General features: G+C 35.9%; 1 protein-coding gene across 4 annotated transcripts in view; it reads left to right on the forward strand.

The window, feature by feature from the left end:
• The window catches only part of LOC123307709 (ubiquitin carboxyl-terminal hydrolase 34), a 177,075-nt gene that overhangs the window by 136,666 nt on the left and 18,073 nt on the right, over positions 1-22,336 (forward strand). For all 4 annotated transcript variants that reach the window (XM_044890118.1, XM_044890121.1, XM_044890119.1 and 1 more), the window contains 9 exons: positions 1,215-1,479; positions 2,666-2,925; positions 8,268-8,458; positions 8,513-8,690; positions 10,957-11,193; positions 11,251-11,485; positions 11,543-11,775; positions 17,978-18,181; positions 18,236-18,373. In XM_044890118.1, coding sequence (XP_044746053.1) covers positions 1,215-1,479; positions 2,666-2,925; positions 8,268-8,458; positions 8,513-8,690; positions 10,957-11,193; positions 11,251-11,485; positions 11,543-11,775; positions 17,978-18,181; positions 18,236-18,373 — 1,941 coding nt within the window. The remainder of the gene's footprint in view (positions 1-1,214; positions 1,480-2,665; positions 2,926-8,267; positions 8,459-8,512; positions 8,691-10,956; positions 11,194-11,250; positions 11,486-11,542; positions 11,776-17,977; positions 18,182-18,235; positions 18,374-22,336) is intronic.

The raw sequence follows: 22,336 nt of genomic DNA on the forward strand, positions 1-22,336 counted from the left end.
TTAATTTGGAATGTTTAGAATATTACATTTTAAATGTTCCATGAGCTGTGATTTTCAACATCAATGCATTTTAGATTTCAGGATAAAGAATATAGATTTTTCTTAGATAGATACCTGAAAACTCCCTCCTGAGAGTGCATAAACTCTTTATTTACTCAAGATGTTTCATTTCCATATCTTTCCACATAAACTAATCAATTCAATTATTTACGAAACTGAACAAAACCTCTCAATGTAGTAATTTTTAAAAGATCCTCATTTTGAATTTACTGTGTATAACTGGCATGGGGAAAAATTGTTGGGTAGTGAGAATAAGAAACACTAAGTTAATATTATTGCAGTTTAAAGCCCGTTTGCAACAGCCGAGAATTCTCTGGAGAATTCTATACAAAATTCTCGCAAGAAAACGGCAGAGATTATTTTGTACGCAACTAAACAGAGAATTCTACCGAAAGTGCGTATGTAACGGTACATAATTTACGGCGCATGAAATCTCGATTAAATTTTCTAGAGAATTCTCGGCTGTTGCAAACGGGCTTTAGATCTAACTGAAATATAAAAGTACAAATGTGGGTCAGCTGATGACTGAAGTTAGGTACATAGGTTACGTTAATGTCAGCTGATGTGCTGATCTCCCTTGGGTGTTTTGGGAAAATGGACCTTATCGACTGAAGTGAATCTCGAATTTTTAAAAAATCACAATTCATCTAGATATTTTGCGTCCGAATTTGGGTTACGGATTGTGCTACGGGATATGTAGAATGATTTTTTTGCTATCAGTTGTCGTTTTCTGGTTGGTTTCGTGTAGAAAAGTAGGTAGGTTCTCAGGAATAATGAAACTCCTCCGAAACTATAAGAAACGCGACAGGCCACGGGTGTAGCTGGATGCGTTTACATTCGTTTTGAAAAATCTAATTTCTGAAGCTTTTTTCTCGTATTTCCTATGTGTTTTCCGAGTCGAGAGTAGTACGCGCCTATGGTCCGGTTATTCGTCTTTCGTTTCGCATTTTTTCGCGGACACGGAGGTGCGGCGGTTTTCGAAGAAGCTGAGAATTCCCGAACCTCAAAATCAGCTGATTTTCCCCTCTTTCCCCTCCCACTCGGTGCTTTCGAAATTAGTAGTACGAGATTAACACTACAGTATTACAGAGTTTATTGTAGACATTTTCCTGAATAAACTCTCATTCTATTCTAAATAATCCTTATTTTTCCAGACTTGTCAACCATTCTTCAAAATACTGACACTGCTTACTGAAACAACTTCCATAGCGGCCAGTTCTTCCTCAAGTCAACCATGTTTCACACAGCTAGTACTTCAGAAAGTCTGGGAGGCAGCGGAGAGTTGTCCATATTCTGCTTTAGATTGGTTGGCCTTGCAAGTCACAAGAAATCGGTTGGTGCATCAATGGGTGCTAGGTTCAATGGATTCTTGGTTAGAGCATTACTTGATTGCACACAATAACCAGAGGGTTAGAAATGGTAAATCATAATCTGATTTCAATAATTTACCGTTTATAATTTATTATTTTGCTTATATGCAGTGATGTTTTATGAATAGTTTTGACCATACTATTTTGAGTGTTTACGTGTGTCGAAAAAATTATACATTGAGTGCTGTGGAATTTGTGACAATATTGATTATTTACTCACAAATTCTGGAAGAAATATGAAAAACTATCTCATTCTATTCTCATCGAAACGATAATTTTATTCTTTAATTGGTGATCTCAGTTAATAGACTTGTGGAAGAACATTTTGTCGAAAAAACAATAATGCTGGAGCTTGATAGCTATGTTGTCTCGAGTGCTCAGAAGGAAGTCATAAGGGGCAATAAGATGGCCTAATTAACAAACCACGTAACTCACATTTGTCAGTTTTCATAGGAGACACAAAAAACTGATTATTTGTTTCATAATTGATAAAGAATTTCTGTTATAACCATCTGAAAACACGAGTATGAAAATATGTAGTGTCATCATTGTTGACTATTACAGTTTAATGTTTAAAAGTTGAAATTGAAGATTCATAGAACTCTCATTTTAAGAGCCAAACGTTTCACTGGATATCTTCAATTTATTATTCAGATTTTAAGAAAACTGCCTCAGCAAACCCTGTTGAACTGGAAAATGATTTGAGTTCAGATTATATTGTTTATTAGTATAAGTTTCTCCAAAAGACCAATATTTTTATCATTCAGAATGACAAAAGCACAATGATCTAAATGATAGTGAAATATTTCATTATACTTTGATGGTTTTCATGTACGTGAATTATTCTAAAACATAAACAAATGTCCTTCTGCAGATATAAAGCTCTGATAGACATTTTCAAAATTATGATTTTTTTGAAACTATACTATGGAATTCCTAAGATTTCACCTAAGAACCCTTTTTAATTACATTTTCCGCCTATATGATCAATGACATTGTAATAATAGCGCGATACAAAGTTTGACATTATAATAACTACTTTTTCCACCATTGTGAAATAGTTATTTGTGCAACCAGTTGGGAAAGGCATTATTTTTCGTAACAAGCGTAAGAACGCGTGTTTCCCAATGTGTTTCACACAATATTTCGGAAAAAGTAGTGATTGTCAAAAAGGCTTGTCATAATTTCAACGTTGATTGTTGTGCGTTCTAATTTTTAATTTTTTTTTTTTTCAGCTGCCGGATATTTGTTGGTTTCGTTGGTTCCCAGTACGCCTTTCAGACAAGGCTTTCGAGCAACACATCATCGTCTACAAAGGGAGGCACAACTTACTCCTGAAGCACAGGTTGTTTTACATCAAATTTACACAGGTCTTTTGAGGCTGTTGTTAGGGGCAAAACATTACACTGATATGCAGCAACATGGTACCATGAAGCTGACAACTTATTTTGCCCTTTTGATGTATTGTTGCATTGGACGTACTGAGAAATTATTGGTAAGACAATTTCGAAGTTGCATTCAGATCACATTTGGATGAAATATTTATAGCTTGAATGAGTACCCACTTCTTAATCATTTTACCATCTCTAGAATACTTCTATAATATTTTTATGATACTTTGTAGATGTTTCTTAAGGAAATGATAAATTTAAAAAATTGTGCAGAAGATTTCAACATTTCAGAAGACTCCTCTCGTAAAATTTAATTTTTCAAACGGCTGTGACGATTTCGATTTCAAAGAAAATTTGAAGTTGATTTGACATTGGATTCTACGTTTTATAACGTGAATTCTACGTATTGCAACGTCTTTTGAGTCCGATAGTATTTAATATTGTAGTATAACTACAATCAAATTCGGTAGAATTATAACGATCAATGAAACATCAGAAATAATATAGTTCTTCTTCGCCGAGATGATAAAGATCCAGAAAAACTTTACGATGCTAAATAAAAAGGGAAAAGGAAGCCCACGATCCCAGCTCTCAAAACGAATACCATCAAATGGTACATATATGGTTCTAAAATCACGACGGGGATTGGCGCTAAATGCTAACTGCCAAAGCGTCCTTTTTTCAATGATAATCCTTTATTGATCCCTTTGACATTGCAAATAAGTAAGTTCCCAATTATATAAAAAGAACACAACAAATCAATAATGAACATGATATGCACGTACCAGAAATAACCATCTGCTAAATATTCAGCTATACTATTATAATATAATAAGATTTTTCAATTAATATTCGTTGTATGGTATTCTTGAATTTTAAACTCATTCAGTTTATTAATTTCATCTGGTAGACGATTGAAAATTTTAATGCCCTTATCTTTATAAGATCTGGAAAGTTCAAACTTTGTTGTCTTATGCTGAGGTTGACAGAATGTTCGAATATTTTTCTTACAATAATTGTGAAATTAGCACAGTCCAATAAATTTTCCAAGATTTCGTCTACTAAAGAACAGACATTTGTATATACAGGGTGTATTTGAAGGGGGGCTTTTTTTCAACAGAAGGTAAAACTGGTCAAAATGAATCGTTTCACCAAAAGTCACCTGTATAAAAACTTTCAAAATGACAAAGTTGAAAAAAAATTGAAAATGATTACTGAAATAGATCCTCATACGACCCTAGACCGTTTGTTAGCTGAATTATCGCAAAGCAGTGGGAAAAAACTTATCTCCTGATTCGACTATGTGATTTCGTTCAGTATATTGGCTCGTTCGATATTTACGTGATAATAAAAATGGAGCGCCTACCAAAGTAGCGTAGCACTGACATGGCACATACATGACAAGTTCAAATCTGAAAATTATGCATCGCCTTTGTCATGTATGTGCCACGTCAGTGCTACGCTACTTTGGCGGGGTAGGATTGCCGAATTGTTCTCATTATTCTTTAGTAACTTACACCATTTTGTGAAATGGCTCAATTCGATACCCACTGACAGAAGAGACATAGGACCCAATTGTGAAAAATGCTTCAAAATCTCACCAATAAAATTCGTGTAAATTATTCACGAATTTTTTTCACAATTGTCATCACAACCTTCTTGATCGAACATTCCAACAACCGTCATAAAAATGAGATGAAATGGGAAACATCATAGCACTTTTTCAACATAACTAACGTAAGCACTTTCAAGAAACTGCCTCGATTTTCTAATTTTTTTTTCACCCTAAATTGCACGATACAGCAATTATGATTCTCTCAAAAGTGACCTGTTGCATCTAATCCGATGAACTTGGTACTGAACTATTCATTGTCCAGCCAAATATTTTCTTTTTGTTTCGTTTTTGCGATGCCGGAGTCACTTTCCACAGTCCCGTACTTGAAATTCAATTAAATTTTGTCGAACTTCTAGGGGTTGTATCTCAACCATCTTGGATATTTTATGTACACAATTTTTGATTAATCGACGTAATTTGATGAGTTCTACCTGCTGTCAAAAAAAAAGCCTTATCTTTGAAAGCATTTATTAATACTTGGTTCTGTTATTGCGTAATTTATGTCCGATAAAGTAATACATATTCGGTTTTGTGACTTGAGATTTACTTCAAGAAGTTTCCTTCTTGAGATCATTTACTACCACATTTTTGGGTTCACTGGAATTCCCATACTGAGGAGTAGCCGCGTTAATCCGGCTCTGCATATGTTCCGTCTTATTAATATTATCTGTAATTACAATATCCTGTCGTATGTGCCTTTTTTTCAATTCAGATAACTCATTTTCAGAAAACTTGACTGTATTTTTCAGTAATAACGAATTTTCCATCAGAATAGAATTTTTGGATTCTAATTATTCTATAATTTTCAGAAAAAGTACCTGGTAGGTAGACTCGCCAGAGATTTGCACATTTTTCAGACCCTGATTCACCTGTCACATTCGCAGTGTTGTTTAGACTCGAGAATTTCACCACATCTTCCCAACTTCATACATCTTGTATGATGGACATAGGGACAAAAGTTGCATTTAAAACCAACTTTTTTAATGATTGGTTACAAGAACCACACTTATGCGATTCAATTTGAAGAGCATCGCTCGCACCAACTTTTTGTTCGCGGACATATTAACGCAGAAATACTCGCAATCGAAAGATGTGTAGAAAGAAACCATCAGAAATGTTATATAGCGATACATTTATTGCTTTCTTTTTGACCGTTTGAGCAGCTCCTGGTGTGCTCTGGTGCATCTCGCTCGAGCACCGAAGCGTTCATTTTGATTTGGGCGTGAAGCACCCGAGCAGCTCGCTTCACATTCCTCTTTCCCCTCTTGCACCAACCCAATGGTGGTGCACATCGAGCGCGAGAAACTCTTAAAAACACTTTTAGTTTATAACTACATATGCCGTCAAATATCAGAAAACTTGTTTTGTTGAAATTTGTGGACTAATACTAACAAAGGCTCCAATATTCCTTATGCACCACCCCAGATTGTGAATAAAAGGAAATGAGGCCACACACTTGCTAGGAAAGCACCACAACTACTTTCTTTGAACCAGAACCTTTCTGTGGTATAGGTAAATGTACCTACAGAAAAAAGTGTCGGGAGAAGAAAAAAATCGAGAGAGGAACGCTCTGGCGGAATCTTCCTGGGTTGTATCATTCCAAAGCGAATTCTAATAAGTATTTAGAACATGCTACACCTACTCACTCCTCACTGGATTTCTAACAGGGCATTGCTGCCTCAGGGCGACCTTATGAGAATGGGAGTTCATTAGAACTCTAGAAATTGAGAGCGAGCTGTTGACTACGTGCTGCCGAGAACTGCTTTGATTGGGGACACAATTGACCTTAAGGTCGCGATGCAAAACCCCCTTTAATTCCAACATTGTTGTACTCCTCCAGATTCTGAGCCTCATTGAAGTGAGTGTTAGTAGAACATTGCAGCACAGCTGTGATGAACTGAAAACAGAAACCTCATTCGTCTCAACAAAGAGATATATCAACCGTCATACATATAGGCTGTTTGCTCTGGGAAGAGTGGTAGTTACACCCACAAAGGTCATTTGTTTAAATGCAGCACCTTGTATTGTAATAGACCACTGATGATCGGGATCGCTAAAATCCCTATCTTATCACCTTTTGCCTAATCTAGAGATTTGGGAGAAGTTGTAAAAATTCATTCAGCACCATATTTACGTTGAATTTGAGACAAATGATTAAATATCTAGAACCTTTAGTTTTGCGCATAAGGAAGTCCCACTCCGATAGAAAACGCTTTGAATTGACGAATCCTAATATAATACTAGCAGGAGCTTCTGAGTATTAAGCACTCGAGCGACATTTAGTAAGAAACTCAATTCCTGCTTCCCCCAGAATGGAACCCAAAAGAAGACGATAGCATATGTCCCACATTCTCCTAAATCAGCACGCTACACTGCATATTTGAGTCAACATGCATAAGAGGAAAGGGAGGATGCGTTCGATTTCACGGCAGAAATGATATCAGTAGAAATCTAATGAAAAAGAAATAAAGCCTATACCAGTGAGGCATGAATGCAACAATGAGAATTAATTCGGACGCATATCACCCGCTGATATATATATATATATATATATATATATATATATATATATATATATATCAACAAGTTCTATGGTTTCGGTTTCATTTGACCTCGTCAGAGCAACACAACTCACACACCGATGGAGACGCCACCGGAGGATTAACGGATCCTAATTAAATACTAGTAGAAGATTTTTGGTATTTATTACTAGAGCGCCATCTGGTTAGCAATGAGATCCAACTCAATTCCGCCCCAAAAGAAGACAATAGCTACTCCCATAGCTACGGTTTTCTCGGACGACTCGTCGACCATCGTGTTTCGACTATTTTTATCTAACCAATGTATTTCAAATGGGACCGTTTTTTCACTAGACGCGTAGATGAATGGCGCCTGGACGTTCGACTGTCAAGTGGCGACTTGGCCGTTCATATCTGTGGAGGTTAGAATAGAGCTGAGACGTACAGTTGAGCGGCCTTTTGACATCGAATAATATAATGGAAAATACGAACATGAATGGAGAATTATAATCGGAGGAATATCCTAATAGGCTTGTGAGACAGACAGCATTCGCCCCTATATAATATAAATATAGTTAGAGTCCAGTAAGGGAGTTAAATCATTCCTCTGCTACCTTAAAGTCCATTGTGCTCCCCATCTGAGGTGTTCTACGCCATCTACAACTCGCCCTCCAGCTCCAAAGTACCAATGAATTCCAGTATCTGAGAAGGCTTCAAGGAGGCTAAAGGTTAGCGCGCAGTTGATCGGCCACCCGGCAACGGATCACGCCGGAACGAAACGCGTTCCAGCATTCACTTGTCGGTGAAATTTCTACAAACTGGTAGACGAAGACGTTCAAAAAGGTTTTAGGAACCAACATGAAGTTATGACTTTTACAACTATTAAGTATTTAGCCAAGTATCTGTGTTCTTTTTCCTCGTTGCTCGTAAATAATAATTATGAGGTCAATCTGTAAAAATGAATGAAGGGGTATTGGTGCAAACGAACCTAATTCATTTTTATAGAGTGACGTCGTAATATTTCTTCAAATGACAACCCCAATTTTTTACTGCTTTATTAGATGGTTCAATTTCCTAAGTGGTGGTGTGAAAAAATCTTAACGTAGATAACAACTTTTTTCAGAAAATTAAATAATAATTATGAGGTCAATCTGTAAAAATGAATGACGTCATAAGGTGGGTGGTTAAAAACAAAAATTCACATATCAGAGTGATACGTTTGAAAAGATTCAATAACGGATTTATTTATTTTGTTTCTTATTTTATCCACACACTGTATACTAATCCTAAAACTATTAATTTTTTTTTTCAGTTCGGTCAGTACTTCATTCAGTTGTGGCATTTATTCCATCCAAAACTGTCGGAGCCATCAATACCTGCATATCACAATAAGCAAGCGCTTCTAGCGTTTTGGAATCATGTTTGTACTGATTGCCCAGAAAACGTACAACTCATGTTACAGAATGCACATGTTACGAAAAATATAGCCTTCAACTATATTCTGTGAGTTCAAAATTCAAGATCTGATGAATTTTTGCTAATAAGAAGTTTTTACAGGGCTGATCATGATGATCAAGAAATTATAATGTACAACAGAGCCATGTTACCAGCGTACTATGGAATACTCAGAATGATGTGCCAACAATCAAAAGTTTTTACAAGACATTTAGCTCAACATCAAAATCTTCAATGGGCATTCAAAAATATTACACCGCACCCAACACAGTATCCACAGGTAATTCATAAGCTACACGACTGATGCTTGTGAAATCGTATACTTTTCATCAAGAAACGAATTTCCAACCTATACAGGTGTTTCAAAATTCAATGCATTAATTTTAGGTATATATTCTTTGGGTAATTTTAATTTTTCCGCTGCCGTTTTCCCTTCATTTCCCCAGGTTTTTTGACATTAGCTACTGGTTTATTCCGAAAGTTGAAATAAACTCCTTTATTCGCAAATTTTTTGAACTCCTGATATCTTTCGTATCTCTTACCAATTTCGAAAAACTCGCTGCTGAACGAAAGGCTGCTATTAAATACAAAACAAAAGGTTTTGTTTTCAGTAATAAATACAGGGTGTTTCATCATAAACTGGACAAACATATATGGTGGGTAAATGACACCGGGAGAATCACTTTTGCCTTATGACATATACCCGGTTTTCGACGCATAAGCGAGATGTAGGGTGTTCAACTTCGTATTCGAGCAATATTGAAATGAGTGTGGTCAGTTATGTATAAACCTCAAAGAAACGGTTTCTGGTCACATCGGAGTATTTTTGAGTGCTCAATTCAGAAAAGATGAACTCCGAAAAAAATTTCAAAATGGGGGAAAACTTTGTTCGTGATTTTTTTTTCGGTTGAAGAAATGAATTTCATTTCCTGAATGAACACAATTTTCGAAAAATTTCTGTAAAGAAATGTTTTCATTTAACGAACACAACTTTTTTTACACATGTCTACAGCGAAAAAAATCACCCGAATTGTTGAAATGTTTCCCGATTGTACTTCCTTATATACCCAACACGAATATGGAAACAGAATCGAAATATATCAAAACGTTTCTTCACTGCAGCCATCCAAATATCTCGTGGGAACCTCTAACATAATAAAAAAAAACTGATTGGGCTTTGAGGCCAAAATTTTCAAATTGAGCTGTCGAAACATTCCAGATTCTTCTATTCTTCAGTTGTTCGAGGAACGCTTCAGGACCCTTATGTTGGGGAATCATCTCCCATAGATGTACCAGTGATTATTCAGTAATTTTAATCGATAATTAAAGAAAAGTATTTTAACTTTGATTTCTTCGCAAAAGATGCTGAAAATGCTTTCCTCTATCTGCGATGCAACCGTTTATTAAAAAATAAACTTTCAACATATTTTTATGAAGTAAATAATCCTTAATAATTATTCATTATTTACGCGAAATTCATAGGAATACAAACCAAATAATAAATAAGTAATATGACATCTGCAAAGCACCTGCCGACATAAAAATCCGCAAATGTTATGATCTGAATCCAACTAGCTATCCTCCATTACTGAGGGTGCCAAAAGAAAGCAATGATGAAAGCCAATCTTGGCTTGTTGGCTGCTGGCTCGAGTATGTTGATATTGGGTAGAACTTGCCAGCATTTAATAAAGTCAGGAAATTCTGTATCTGTTCTCATCATCTCTGACGTGATCAAACATCTTATATAGGAACTATTATTGTATAAGAAAATATGAAAACAATATATGTATGTATATTGTATATATTTTAATGTTTAATAAATCTTTTCTATCTGTCTTCTCTGCCGAGATCAAACAAGATGGAAACCATGGTCAGCATATCTACTCTTCCTTGATGAGACGGTTTTTCTTTCGGCACCCTCAGTAATGGTGGATAGCTTGTTGTAACATTTGGCAGATTTTTATGTCCGCAGGTGTTATGAATATAATTTACTTACATATATATATATATTCGAAATCTAAATTTTTGCAAATAACTCAGAAACGAAGGATCGTAGGAGGCTATCAATCTTTGTTTCTCTGGAAAGGAGCTCGAAAACGTGTCATCGGTTTTGCACTAGCTCTTTTACTTTCCTAGATTCCCTCACTGGACATTGAATTTGGGACATCCTGTACATACTATTTTATGACTAGATTTCAAACTAACTAGCCGATTGATGTACCATATCGATCGATTTTTCTTATTGGTAGATACATTTGTTCGATAGATACACATCTTCAGCAAATGCAACGCATCGACTTGAAAAAAAAAAGTTTTATTGCCAAAGAAATGAGACAACCCGTCAATTCATTGTAAAGTTTTTCATATTAAAATAAATTAACCATCAAACCTATTACTGTTGTCTGAAACATCCGAATACGCAAATAAGTATAAGAGGAGTGTAGGAGTTACGAGAACCTTATTATATTCAATTAATTTAATTCTTATGAGAAAAAGTAAATACCCTTGTATGTATTATTGTTTCTTGAAAAACTTTTTTTTTGTAGGCCGTAGATGAACTATTCAAATTGATGCAATTAATGGTATTGAAACATCCTGAAACAACAGAAGTAGAACAAAGAGAAATTTGTAGTTTCAGAAGAAATACTTTAATGACTTACCTACAATGTTTAGATGGTAGGACCAGTTGGGGAACTCTTATATCGGCTTTCAAAATTCTTTTGGAATCCAATGATGATAAACTCTATGTTGTGTACAATAGAGGACTGCAGATCGTTTTTGAAGTAATTATTTGAAATTCTTAACAAAATTCGATGCATATTGTCAGCATAATTTTTCAGAGCTTCCAAAATTTACATGTAATGTTGCACGAAGCCACAGCATGTCATGTATCTGGAGATTTACTAGACATATTATCCATAATGCAAGACTTGATTAGGTGTATAAGAACATATAGAGACAGTAAGGATGCAAGAGGAATTATATTAGCTAGTAAAGATTGGATAGAAGTGATAAGTAAATTGGCAACTTTACTCAATACCTACAACCCCTCTGAACTCCGATGTTTATGTATTGGTAAGGAATGCCATTGGATTTTGTATGATTTTACATTAATTTTTCGATTTTTCACAGATGTTTTGAAAGAATTCATTCTTATTATGCCCTCCGATGCCTTGACAATTTTAGTACCCTTATTGTCACATTGCCACTCAGCATTTCAAGATAACCAGGACGCTGTACCTTTGGGTCCTTACTTTCCTAGGAGAGGACACACAATACCAGTTGTTGCAGGTAAAGGAGGAGCAAGACCACTTCGACCTATGATACAAATGACTGTGCCACATAATCAACTAGAATGTAGTCGGGTAAGTATTTAATGATAATTATGATTAGTTACAAGTTACAATATGAGGTCCAGAACTCCTAAAAACTTTCAACCTAACAAAATATCAAAAGAATACAACAATACCGAACAATATAGAATGTCCAACCAGAAGTGTCCATTAGAAAAAAAAAAATATATATATATATATATACCAGGTGTCCCACCCCCGACGCGGCGCTCATTTTGAGGGAGTAAATAAAGATATTTTGAAAATCTTTTCTTGTGGTGTGTGTAGGGGGTTCAAAAACACAATTTAAAATTATTATCATATATACAGGGTCATCGAAAACAAAGATATAGACCAAAGTTACACTTTTTTAAATGTAACACCCTGTATTTGACCTCAAAAATGGAATCACGAGCTCAAATTATGATGATATTCTTCAGATCACTTCATTCCTTAGAAGGACCATTTACGAGATAATGGCGAAAATGGTTTACTAGTTTTGAATTAAAAATCGAAAATTGCTCAAAAACTATCAGGTTTAGATGTAGGAAAATTTTATGAAGATAGTTTCAAAATTAATTTTTACGTTCAACGAGATATAGAAATACCGGGTGTGCCATTTGAAAAAAGAAAGTTTTCGACGATTATTTGTAGTTGATGTTTGAGAATTAATTATGATCACTCTGTATATTCCAGAGTTGATATTTTCTCTTATATGTAGGGGCAGCCAACTTGTCTACTTGAAAAAATTCTGTCTGTATCGCTGGCGTTACTAGTTTCTTCATTAATGATTGCTATTTAAAAAAACTCCATATTTTCAATTTTTCGCCATTATCTCGTAAAGGGTGCTTCCGAGCTATAAAGTAATCTGGCGTTACATTCATCATAACTTGAGCTTGTCATTCCATTTTTGAGGTCAAATTTAGGGTGTTACATTTAGAAACTTGTAACGTTGGTCTATATCTTTGTTTTCGAACACCCTGTATATATGATAATAATTTTAAATTTTACTTTGGGACAATCCAACACACACCACAAGAAAAGATTTTCAAAATATCTTCATTTACTCCCTCAAAATGAGCGCCGCGTCTGGGGAGGGCCACCCGGTGTATATATATATACTTTGGATCTGTTTGAAATTTGGTAAAAAGACATAGAGGAAAATCAATTCATACCTAACTTGATCTCGCGCAACTGTTATTTCAGAATATCTCAAGATTGGTAAAGTTTAGGTATAGGGAACTTTCAGAAGACCTCATCTTTTCTTCGGTTCTGTAAGAAATGTGGGGTTGAAACATACTCGTTTGCATTTGAGAAAATCGACTCATTGCCTTTTCCTATTCGTCTTCGGACCGCGATACGGTGCTCACGTGTTAAAAAACGATTCTCAAATTTGGCTGATAACTTCGAAAAAGAAAGTGTTCATCTTCATAAAAATTTGAGGCAGTGAATAAACATTTGATGCTCTTACTGAGTGGAGGAAAAAATAGAAAAATCTCATAATTATTCCGTTTTTTTTTTTCTACCAGTAATAATATATTATTGGATTGCATTCATTCAGAAGAATTGATAAACACAAACGCGATAAAGTTGACCAGATGTCCCAAGAATCAGATAACCGCTGATAGCGAGGAAATAAACATGAGTTCCACGCCTGGGAATCTGATAAACCCTAATCAGAATTATACACAGGATGTCCAGATGAAAGACACCACACAAGATAATCGATCACAAAATAATAGCTCCCCTCCAGGAAACATGATTGGATTTGACCAACATGGAAATCCAGTTTATCGAGTCCCTAAAACTCACACATGGCAAGTAGTTACCAACAACAAAAGGAAAAGAGTTAGTCGCCAAACTTCAGAAGAAAGTGCAGAGCAAATAGAAACAAACAACAGATTTGAACAACTCCAAAACGATGATGGCGGAAATACTTTACCTGATGAGCAAGGAAAAGGCAGGAAAAATAACGGAAGAGAAGTAATCCACAAACCACCACCCATATATATTTATGGCGTATCAAACTATAAGGATATGATAGCAAACTTAACAACAGCGACCCCTCCTGAATCATATGTCGTTAAAAGCATGGCAGACAATATAATCAAAGTCAACCCAGTCAATTCAGAAACGTATAGAAAATTAATACATCACCTGAGATCTGAAGATATCATACACCACACCTATCAATTGAAGGAAGAAAGGGCTTATAGAGTAGTTATACGTGGATTGCACCACTCAATACCAATACCCGAAATTAAACAGGAGCTCGAAACGAAAGGCCATAAAGTGAGAAATATCATCAATGCCAAGCACAGGGTGAGTAAAGATCCACTCTCACTTCACTTCATAGATCTAGAGCCTCAAAAAAACAATAAAGAGATATTCAATCTGGAATTTCTTGGACAAATTAAAATCAGAGTAGAACCACCAAGATTTAAAAACAATATCGTTCAATGCATGCGATGTCAAGATTATGGACACAGCAAAACATATTGCAGAAAACCCTATAACTGTGTTAAATGTGGACAAGACCATGACAGTAAGAATTGCCGGAAACAAAAAGATACCCCAGCCACATGTGCACTTTGCCAAGGTGCTCACCCTGCAAATTATAAAGGATGCACTGTTTACCGCGACCTGATAAATATGAAACACAGAAATAAAGGAAACAGAGCTTACACACAAAACCAACCAACAACCAATACTCCCCAAGTTCAAACACTACCGCAACCAACTCAACCAAGAAATATTAGTAAATCGAATAAAACCTACGCCCAAGCCCTAAACACCCAAGACACAGATGGCATAGATCAACTATCAGAAAAATTAACAGGCTTCCTCGAGGAATTCAAAAACTTATTTACACAACTGCTCAACCAAAACAGCATGATCCTAAGCATGCTCACTACAGTTATCAACAAACTAACAAACTAATGGCTACATCATTACGAATAGCTGCATGGAACGCCAATGGCCTAAAAAACCATATCCTGGAAATAGAATATTTTCTAAACATCAACAGAATCGACATCCTTCTGATCTCAGAAAGTCATGCAACCTATTATACTAATATCAAAATACCACGATACAACATATATTATGCAAACCACCCAGATGGAACAGCTCATGGCGGATCAGCAATCATAATAAAAAATACAATTAAACACCATGAAGAACAGCCTTATATCACTAACAAAATCCAAGCAACTGTACTGAATCTGGAAACCTTCCATTGGCCCCTGTGTATAGCAGCAATATATAGTCCTCCACGCCATACAGTAACAACTGAAGAATACAACGACTTCATACTCACACTAGGCCCTCGTTTCCTTACTGCAGGCGATTGGAACGCGAAACATACTGCATTTGGATCTAGATTAACCACCCACAAAGGACGAGCTCTATACAGAACGATATTAAACAATAACCTAAATATCCTATCTACAGGAGAACCCACTTATTGGCCCACTGACTTGAATAAAATCCCCGACCTGCTTGATTTTGGAATAACTAAAGGCATTGGTGATGTACACAACAATATTGAATCCTGTTACGATCTTTCATCCGATCATAGTCCCATAATAATCACCCTTAGCACTCAACCGATCCAGAAGAAGTCTATACCAAAATTATGCACCGCAAAAACAGACTGGGAACTATTTCGGAAAACAATTGATGAAGCCATAACTCTGAACCATCGAATAAGTAATGATGAAGAAATAGAAGAAGTTACTAAATACCTGACAGAAATCATACAATACGCCTCCTGGACTGCTACACCAGATGCAGGTGAAAAAGTGGAAATTCAAAATACACCATTACACATCAGACAAATGATATCTGAAAAACGAAGAGTAAGACGACTATGGCAAAGTAGTAGAAACCCATCAGTCAAAAGAAACCTAAACAGACTGACCCACGAAATCACGAAAACCTTACAGGAAATAAAGAACAACAGTTTCCATAACTACATAACCCAGCTATCCCCTGACGACCATTCTTTGTGGAAAGCAACAAAAAAGCTGAAACAGCCCATAGTAAGCAACTCACCCATCAAAAAATCTGATGGAACTTGGGCTCGCACAAACTCTGACAAATCAACAGTTTTTGCCGAATACCTAGCCGAAGTATATAGTCCCAACCAACAACAAGGTAACTCTGACAGTGAAATAAAAGATTTTCTAAAAGCTCCTAACCAGCCATCTCCTCCAATTGAGCCCTTTACACCAAAGGAAGTATTCAGTGAAATTAAATTATTGAATTCGCGCAAAGCACCTGGACACGATCTTATAGTAGGAGACGTACTGAAAAACCTGCCACGGAAAGCCATAGTTCTTCTCACTACAATATACAATAGAATTTTAGAAATAGGCTACTATCCAATGCAGTGGAAACTCGCACAAGTCATCATGGTACTTAAACCCGGCAAGACACCAACAAACTGTGAATCCTACCGCCCAATTAGTCTGCTACCTATCATGTCTAAGCTATTCGAAAAACTCCTACTAAAAAGACTAGAAGAAACAACAACACTGAAAAATCATATACCAGATCATCAATTTGGATTCCGAAGCAAGCATTCAACAATCCAACAATGCCATCGAATTGTCAACAAAATCAAAACTTGCCTAGAAACAGGAGAATACTGCAACTCAGTGTTCCTAGATGTAAAACAAGCCTTTGACAAAGTCTGGCATGAGGGACTACTATACAAACTAAAAAAAATCTTACCTGACCGACTTTACAAATTAATGAAGTCCTACTTGAACGACCGCTACTTGCAGGTTAAAATAGAGGACTCGTTATCCGATTATAAGGCCATAAGATCTGGCGTCCCACAGGGTAGCGTACTCGGGCCTATACTCTACCTGATATATACCTCGGATATCCCACAAACAGACCAGTCTACCATAGCAACATTTGCAGACGACACAGCAATTATAACCTCAGATGCAGACCCATTGTTATCATCCCAAAAACTACAAAATCATCTGGATGCTCTCTCTGAGTGGCTTGAAAAATGGAAGATTGAAATTAACACCAACAAGTCGGCCCAGGTAACTTTCACAAATAAAAAAGGGAAACCACCACAAGTAAAACTACTAAACACACCCATACCTATCCAGACAGAGATCAAGTACCTTGGACTACATTTGGATGAAAAATTAACATGGAGAACTCATATAAAAATGAAACGGCGACAACTCGACCTTAAAGTAAAGAAAATGTACTGGCTATTGAACAAAAAATCGAAGCTGTCTCTTGAAAATAAGGTGACAATCTACAAATGTATCCTTAAACCAGTGTGGACTTACGGAATAGAACTGTGGGGATGTTCTAAGCCGTCCAACACAAGAATACTTGAGTCATTCCAGTCGAAAACACTGCGTATGATAGCAGGAGCCCCATGGTATGTCACAAACCAAAGTCTACAAAATGATCTGGGAATAAAATCTATAAAAGATACAATAAAGCCAAGAATCAACAAATACAAGGACCGAACCACAAATCACGAAAATGTTATGATAAGCAATCTTTTCACCGAACCCCTCATGGAGAAGAGATTGAAAAGAACCTGGCCCGAAGACCTCTTGGAGGAATAATTGTGTGGTGAACCATTGATGGATGGTACCCAACTCAAGCCATGAACTATCTCATAACATTTACTGATTACTGATAAGTAGATTGTAAATATGCAATAAAGAGTTAAAAAAAAAAAAAAATTGCCTTTTCCTGAAATAGAAATTTGAAAGTATCATTTGAAGCTCCTGTACATTAGAACCTAATGTTACCTATAAATTAACATTGAATATCTTTTTGCTGGCCATTTTCACAAAACAGTACTAAGGTTCTGCATTGTGCTCCCGAGAATTAAACATTTTTTTACCTGCCTTCAACTGTAATAAATTTCGAAAAACGGTCAAATGCTCAAAATAACTCAACATAACCATGAGGAATGATACAGAAAATTAGTTTGAAACTACATTTTTCGAAAATGTAATAATGTTCCATCCTAAATGGAGCAGTTGATATCTATTTCCGGTATAACCGGAAGTTATACGTCGTCGTAGCAAATATTTAAATAAACTGGTTCATTCTCCTTAAATTTCCAACATATCCAATATGCATTTCTCTGTAAACTTCTAATTGGCACTGCACTCCTGGTAGGACATCCTGTATATGCTGGAACTTTTTAATATACTAATCGTATTTCAAACATATTTTTAAGGGTATTGATTCAGAATATGATGAAGCTTTGGACAAATTCTATACACCATATCATGAATTCATAGATGTGTTGTTCAGACTGGCAGTCAACAATGACTCTGTTACTGAGCCATTAGTTAACTTAAGTGCTGTTGTTGGATTTGAAGCTGCACCGCTACACTACACGTTTTTTCCTAAATTGTGGTTAGACATAATGAATACACCTGTAAGTTCATTAATGTGTGTGTTTCAAGCAGGAAATAACGATTGATTTTTTCAGCATTTAGATCAAAAATATATAACCACTTTGACAACAAGTAATTATTTGATTGATTATGTTGATGCTATATTGCTAGATGAGAGAATTTCCCTTACCATTGATGTAATTTATAATTTCCTTGTTGCTGTATTTCCAAAGGTATGTCAGTATTCTTTTTCTTGGTTTATTTAAATTTATAATTCTGAAATAATAATGAAAAATTTATTGAAGGATTCATTGTGCTATGTCAATCATTTCGGATTTTTTTTCCAACGTTTCGCAAGCACTCTTCAGCCATCTTTAGGGATTCTTTAGTTTTTTTCAGTTTTATTGTATTATATTTTATTATATTATATCGCACTAAAAACGAATTCCATTGAATATGTTTCAACAGAACAAACATCAACCGTGATTGATAATACTGTTGTAATATTGAACGAATAAGTTTCTTCTTCGAATATCCAAATCAGATATCTCATTTTAGAATAAAACAGTCCTGAAGATATTCCACCTCCTTTATTTGAATCTACGTCATCAATTGGTTTTATTTTCGTCGAGGTATCAGTAAAATTTTTTTTTTTTTTTTTATTAATCTCAATAATTATTAACAATCAGAATAATATTCTATAAGTTAATGTGTTAACAAGTAGTCAAGTGACTTGAATAGAGCGGGGAGATTATCTCCAGTGAGAGAATCTCATTATTCCATTAAATCAGCTGGCCAATGTCTCTTCAATCTTCTTGATAAGGTGTTTGCCAGTAAGGGTTGGAGTAAAATATTTAAGTGGTTTTCCATTCTTGCGTGATGTTTGCTTCTATGCTTGATGACTTCTTCGACGTATGGTATATTTAGGTCTTCATGTAAAGTCTGGTTGGACACATACCATGGGGCGTTGGCCATCATGCGGAGTATTTTCGATTGCGTTCTTTGGATCAGAGCTATGCTGGATTTGCTTGCGCATCCCCAGATTTCTATCCCGTATGTCCATATTGGGGTGATGATAGTTTTATACAACAATATTTTGTTTGTAAGTGGTAACTTGGATTTTCTTCCGATGAGCCAATTAATTTCCCTGACTTTCAGGACAATTTGTTTTCTTTTTTTGATAATATGTTCCCTCCAGGTTAGTCTAGTGTCTAGATGAAAGCCTGGGTATTTTGCTGATGTAGCTTGTGGAATTATTATGTTGTTCAATTTGATTGGAGGACAATGTTGCTTTCTCAGTGTAAAGTCTACTTGTTGTGATTTGGTTTCATTTATTTTTATTTTCCACTTTTTCATCCAGATTTGTAATTTGTCTAGGTGTTCTTGTACTAGTTTAGTCGCTGTTGCTGGGTCTTCATGTGCTGCCATTATTGTTGTATCATCAGCAAATGTTCCTGTTGTAGTGGGAGCTGTTATTGGTAGATCCGAGGTATAAAGTAGGTAAAGGAACGGGCCCAGCACGCTTCCTTGTGGGACTCCAGCTTGAATGGGACAATAATGTGATACTTCATGCCCTACTCTAGTTCTAAACTGTCTGTTTGTAAGGTATGAATTCAGTATATTGAAGAATTTTAGAGGAAGAATATTTCTTATCTTGAATAGGAGTCCTGAATGCCATACTTTATCGAACGCTTGACTCACATCCAGAAAGACTGAAGTACAGTATAGCTTCTTTTCAAACGCTTGGTTTATGGTTTGCGTTATTCGATGCGTTTGTTGGACAGTTGAGTGACCTTGTCTGAATCCGAATTGATGTGAAGGAATCCAATGATCTATGGGAATTTCGTTTCGGCGTTTATTCTCTGAAGTAATAATCTTTCCAATATTTTCGAGATTATTGGCAGAAGGCTTATGGGTCGATATGATGTCACTTCGTGTGGATTCTTGCCCGGTTTCAGTATCATGAGTACTTCTGCTGTTTTCAGTGATCTGGGCCAGTGCCCGAGTCTCAATATAGCATTAAAGATGTAGGTTACCATGACAATCCCTTTTCTAGGCAGTTCTTTGATCATCTTTGCAGTTATTCCATCAATACCTGGTGCCTTTTTAAGGTTCAGATGAGTGATTTCTTTGTATACTTCTTTAGGTGTTAAGAACTTTATATTTTGAGTTTCTGTAGGGATGTTAGAAGAATTTTCCTCAACAATTTCAGCAATGACCTGGTCATTTGGTTTGAATACCTCTGTCAGGTAATGTGCAAACAATTTCGCCTTTTCTTTTTCGCTTCTAGCCCATCTAGCATTGGTTTCAGTTGAGTTTTTCACTGGGACATTTTGTTCTGTTGGCTTTACCTTGGATTTTATAGGTCTCCATATTGAGTTGTCGTATCGGTTCAATCCGGTGATATATATATATTGAATGATTCTTCCTTCAATTCTCTTAGCCTATTTTTAAGTTTATTGCTTATATTATTGAATGCTGTTTTGTCTGCAGGAGCATGTGTGTTTTGCCATCTAGATCTTATTTTGCGTTTTTCAGCAATGAGCTTTTTAATTTCTAATGGTATTGGTTCTGGTTTGTTGTCATTGCAACTTCTTGGAGTACTTTGGATGGCTGCATCCTTAAGAATAGTTGTGAATGAATCAAGTGCTTCTTCGATTTCTTTTTTTTCCTTCAGTCTCAAGGAAAGAGAGACCCGCTCATGAATTAATTTGCGGTATTCATCCCAGTTGGTTTTTCGATTATGTAGTTTTGGTGGAGACTTTTTATTGATTATCAAGGTGCTCAGTGACGCTATTACTGGAGTATGATCTGATGATAGGTCATAGCTTGAACATACATCCATATATGATGAAGCTATTCCATTTGTTATAAAAAAATCTAGTAGATCAGGGGTTTTATTCGGACCACTGGTCCAGTATGTAGGACTTCCAGTAGACAAGAAGGAGTAGTTTTTTTCATGCAACAATTTGGCCAGCTCTCGTCCCTTGGTGGTGGTTAATCGTGAGCCCCAGAGAGTATTCTTTCTGTTAAAATCTCCTCCGACAAAGAATTTTGTGCCTAATGTGGTAAAGAAATCTCTATAGTGCTTAATTTTCAGATTGTGTTTAGGGGGACAATAGACAGCTGATATTGTCAATTCATAGGAGAACATTCTAACTTTGACCGAAGTAGCTTGAAGGTGATCAACTTTGTATTCTGGCATTACATAGTGGCTTATTGTGTTTTTAATTAGAATTGCTGTTCCGCCGTGTGCTGTGTTGTCTGGGTGGTTGGTAGAGTAGGTGATGTAATTTGGTATGTTGAAGTATGACCTATCAGTGAAATGTGACTCACTTATGAGGAGGATGTCGATAAAGTTGTGTTATAAAAAAGTTTCAACTTCATTCTTGTGTTGCAAGAGTCCGTTGGCATTCCATTGTGCTATTCTAATTAGTTTAATGAATTTTGTTGATCAGCGTTGAGAGCATGCTCAAGATCATGCTATTTTGTATCAGTCAAATGAAACCGAAACAATGCTATTTCTGTTAATACTTTATGGGATGGTGGTTTAGTAGTTCGATTTAGATCGTAACATTTGTTGATTTTATATCAGAGGGTGTTATGTATCTGAATTAATTTCGTTCATTATTCACCTGCTAGAAGGCGCTTTCCATTTATGATTTATCTTTATTTGTAGAGGATACAAAATATGAACTGAAAATTCAAATCATAGTTTTCTGAATATTTATTCTACCTAACTTACTAACCTTTCATATATTCACAAAATAATTCATGAAATAATAAAATTTTGATCCACTAACTCGTGAAAGTCTTTTCAGAACTCTCATGTGAGTCATTGGTGAGATTATGAACTTTTTCGCACAAACGTAAGAGTTATATTAATTTTCATCTAGATCACTGGTTCTTAACCAGTGGTCCCTGGAAGCACCCGGAGTCATCCGACAGGACATAGGGTTGAACCAGACTGAAGAGCACTTATTGATAACAATTATTTTATATCAGTTTTCTAGAAAAATGCCACCAAAACGAAAGTATGACGGCTATTATATTGAACTGGGTTTCTTCAATAGAAAAAATGGGGAGACTAGACCCCAATGCCCTCTCTTTTCATCGACATATTTATGCGAGCAGGGGTTTTCTACTGATAAAAAAACAAGCATCGATATCGGTTGGATGCCAGTGCCGACATGCCA

This window comes from Coccinella septempunctata, chromosome 2 (genome assembly GCF_907165205.1).
Source record: "Coccinella septempunctata chromosome 2, icCocSept1.1, whole genome shotgun sequence".
Taxonomy (NCBI): Eukaryota; Metazoa; Arthropoda; class Insecta; order Coleoptera; family Coccinellidae; genus Coccinella; species Coccinella septempunctata.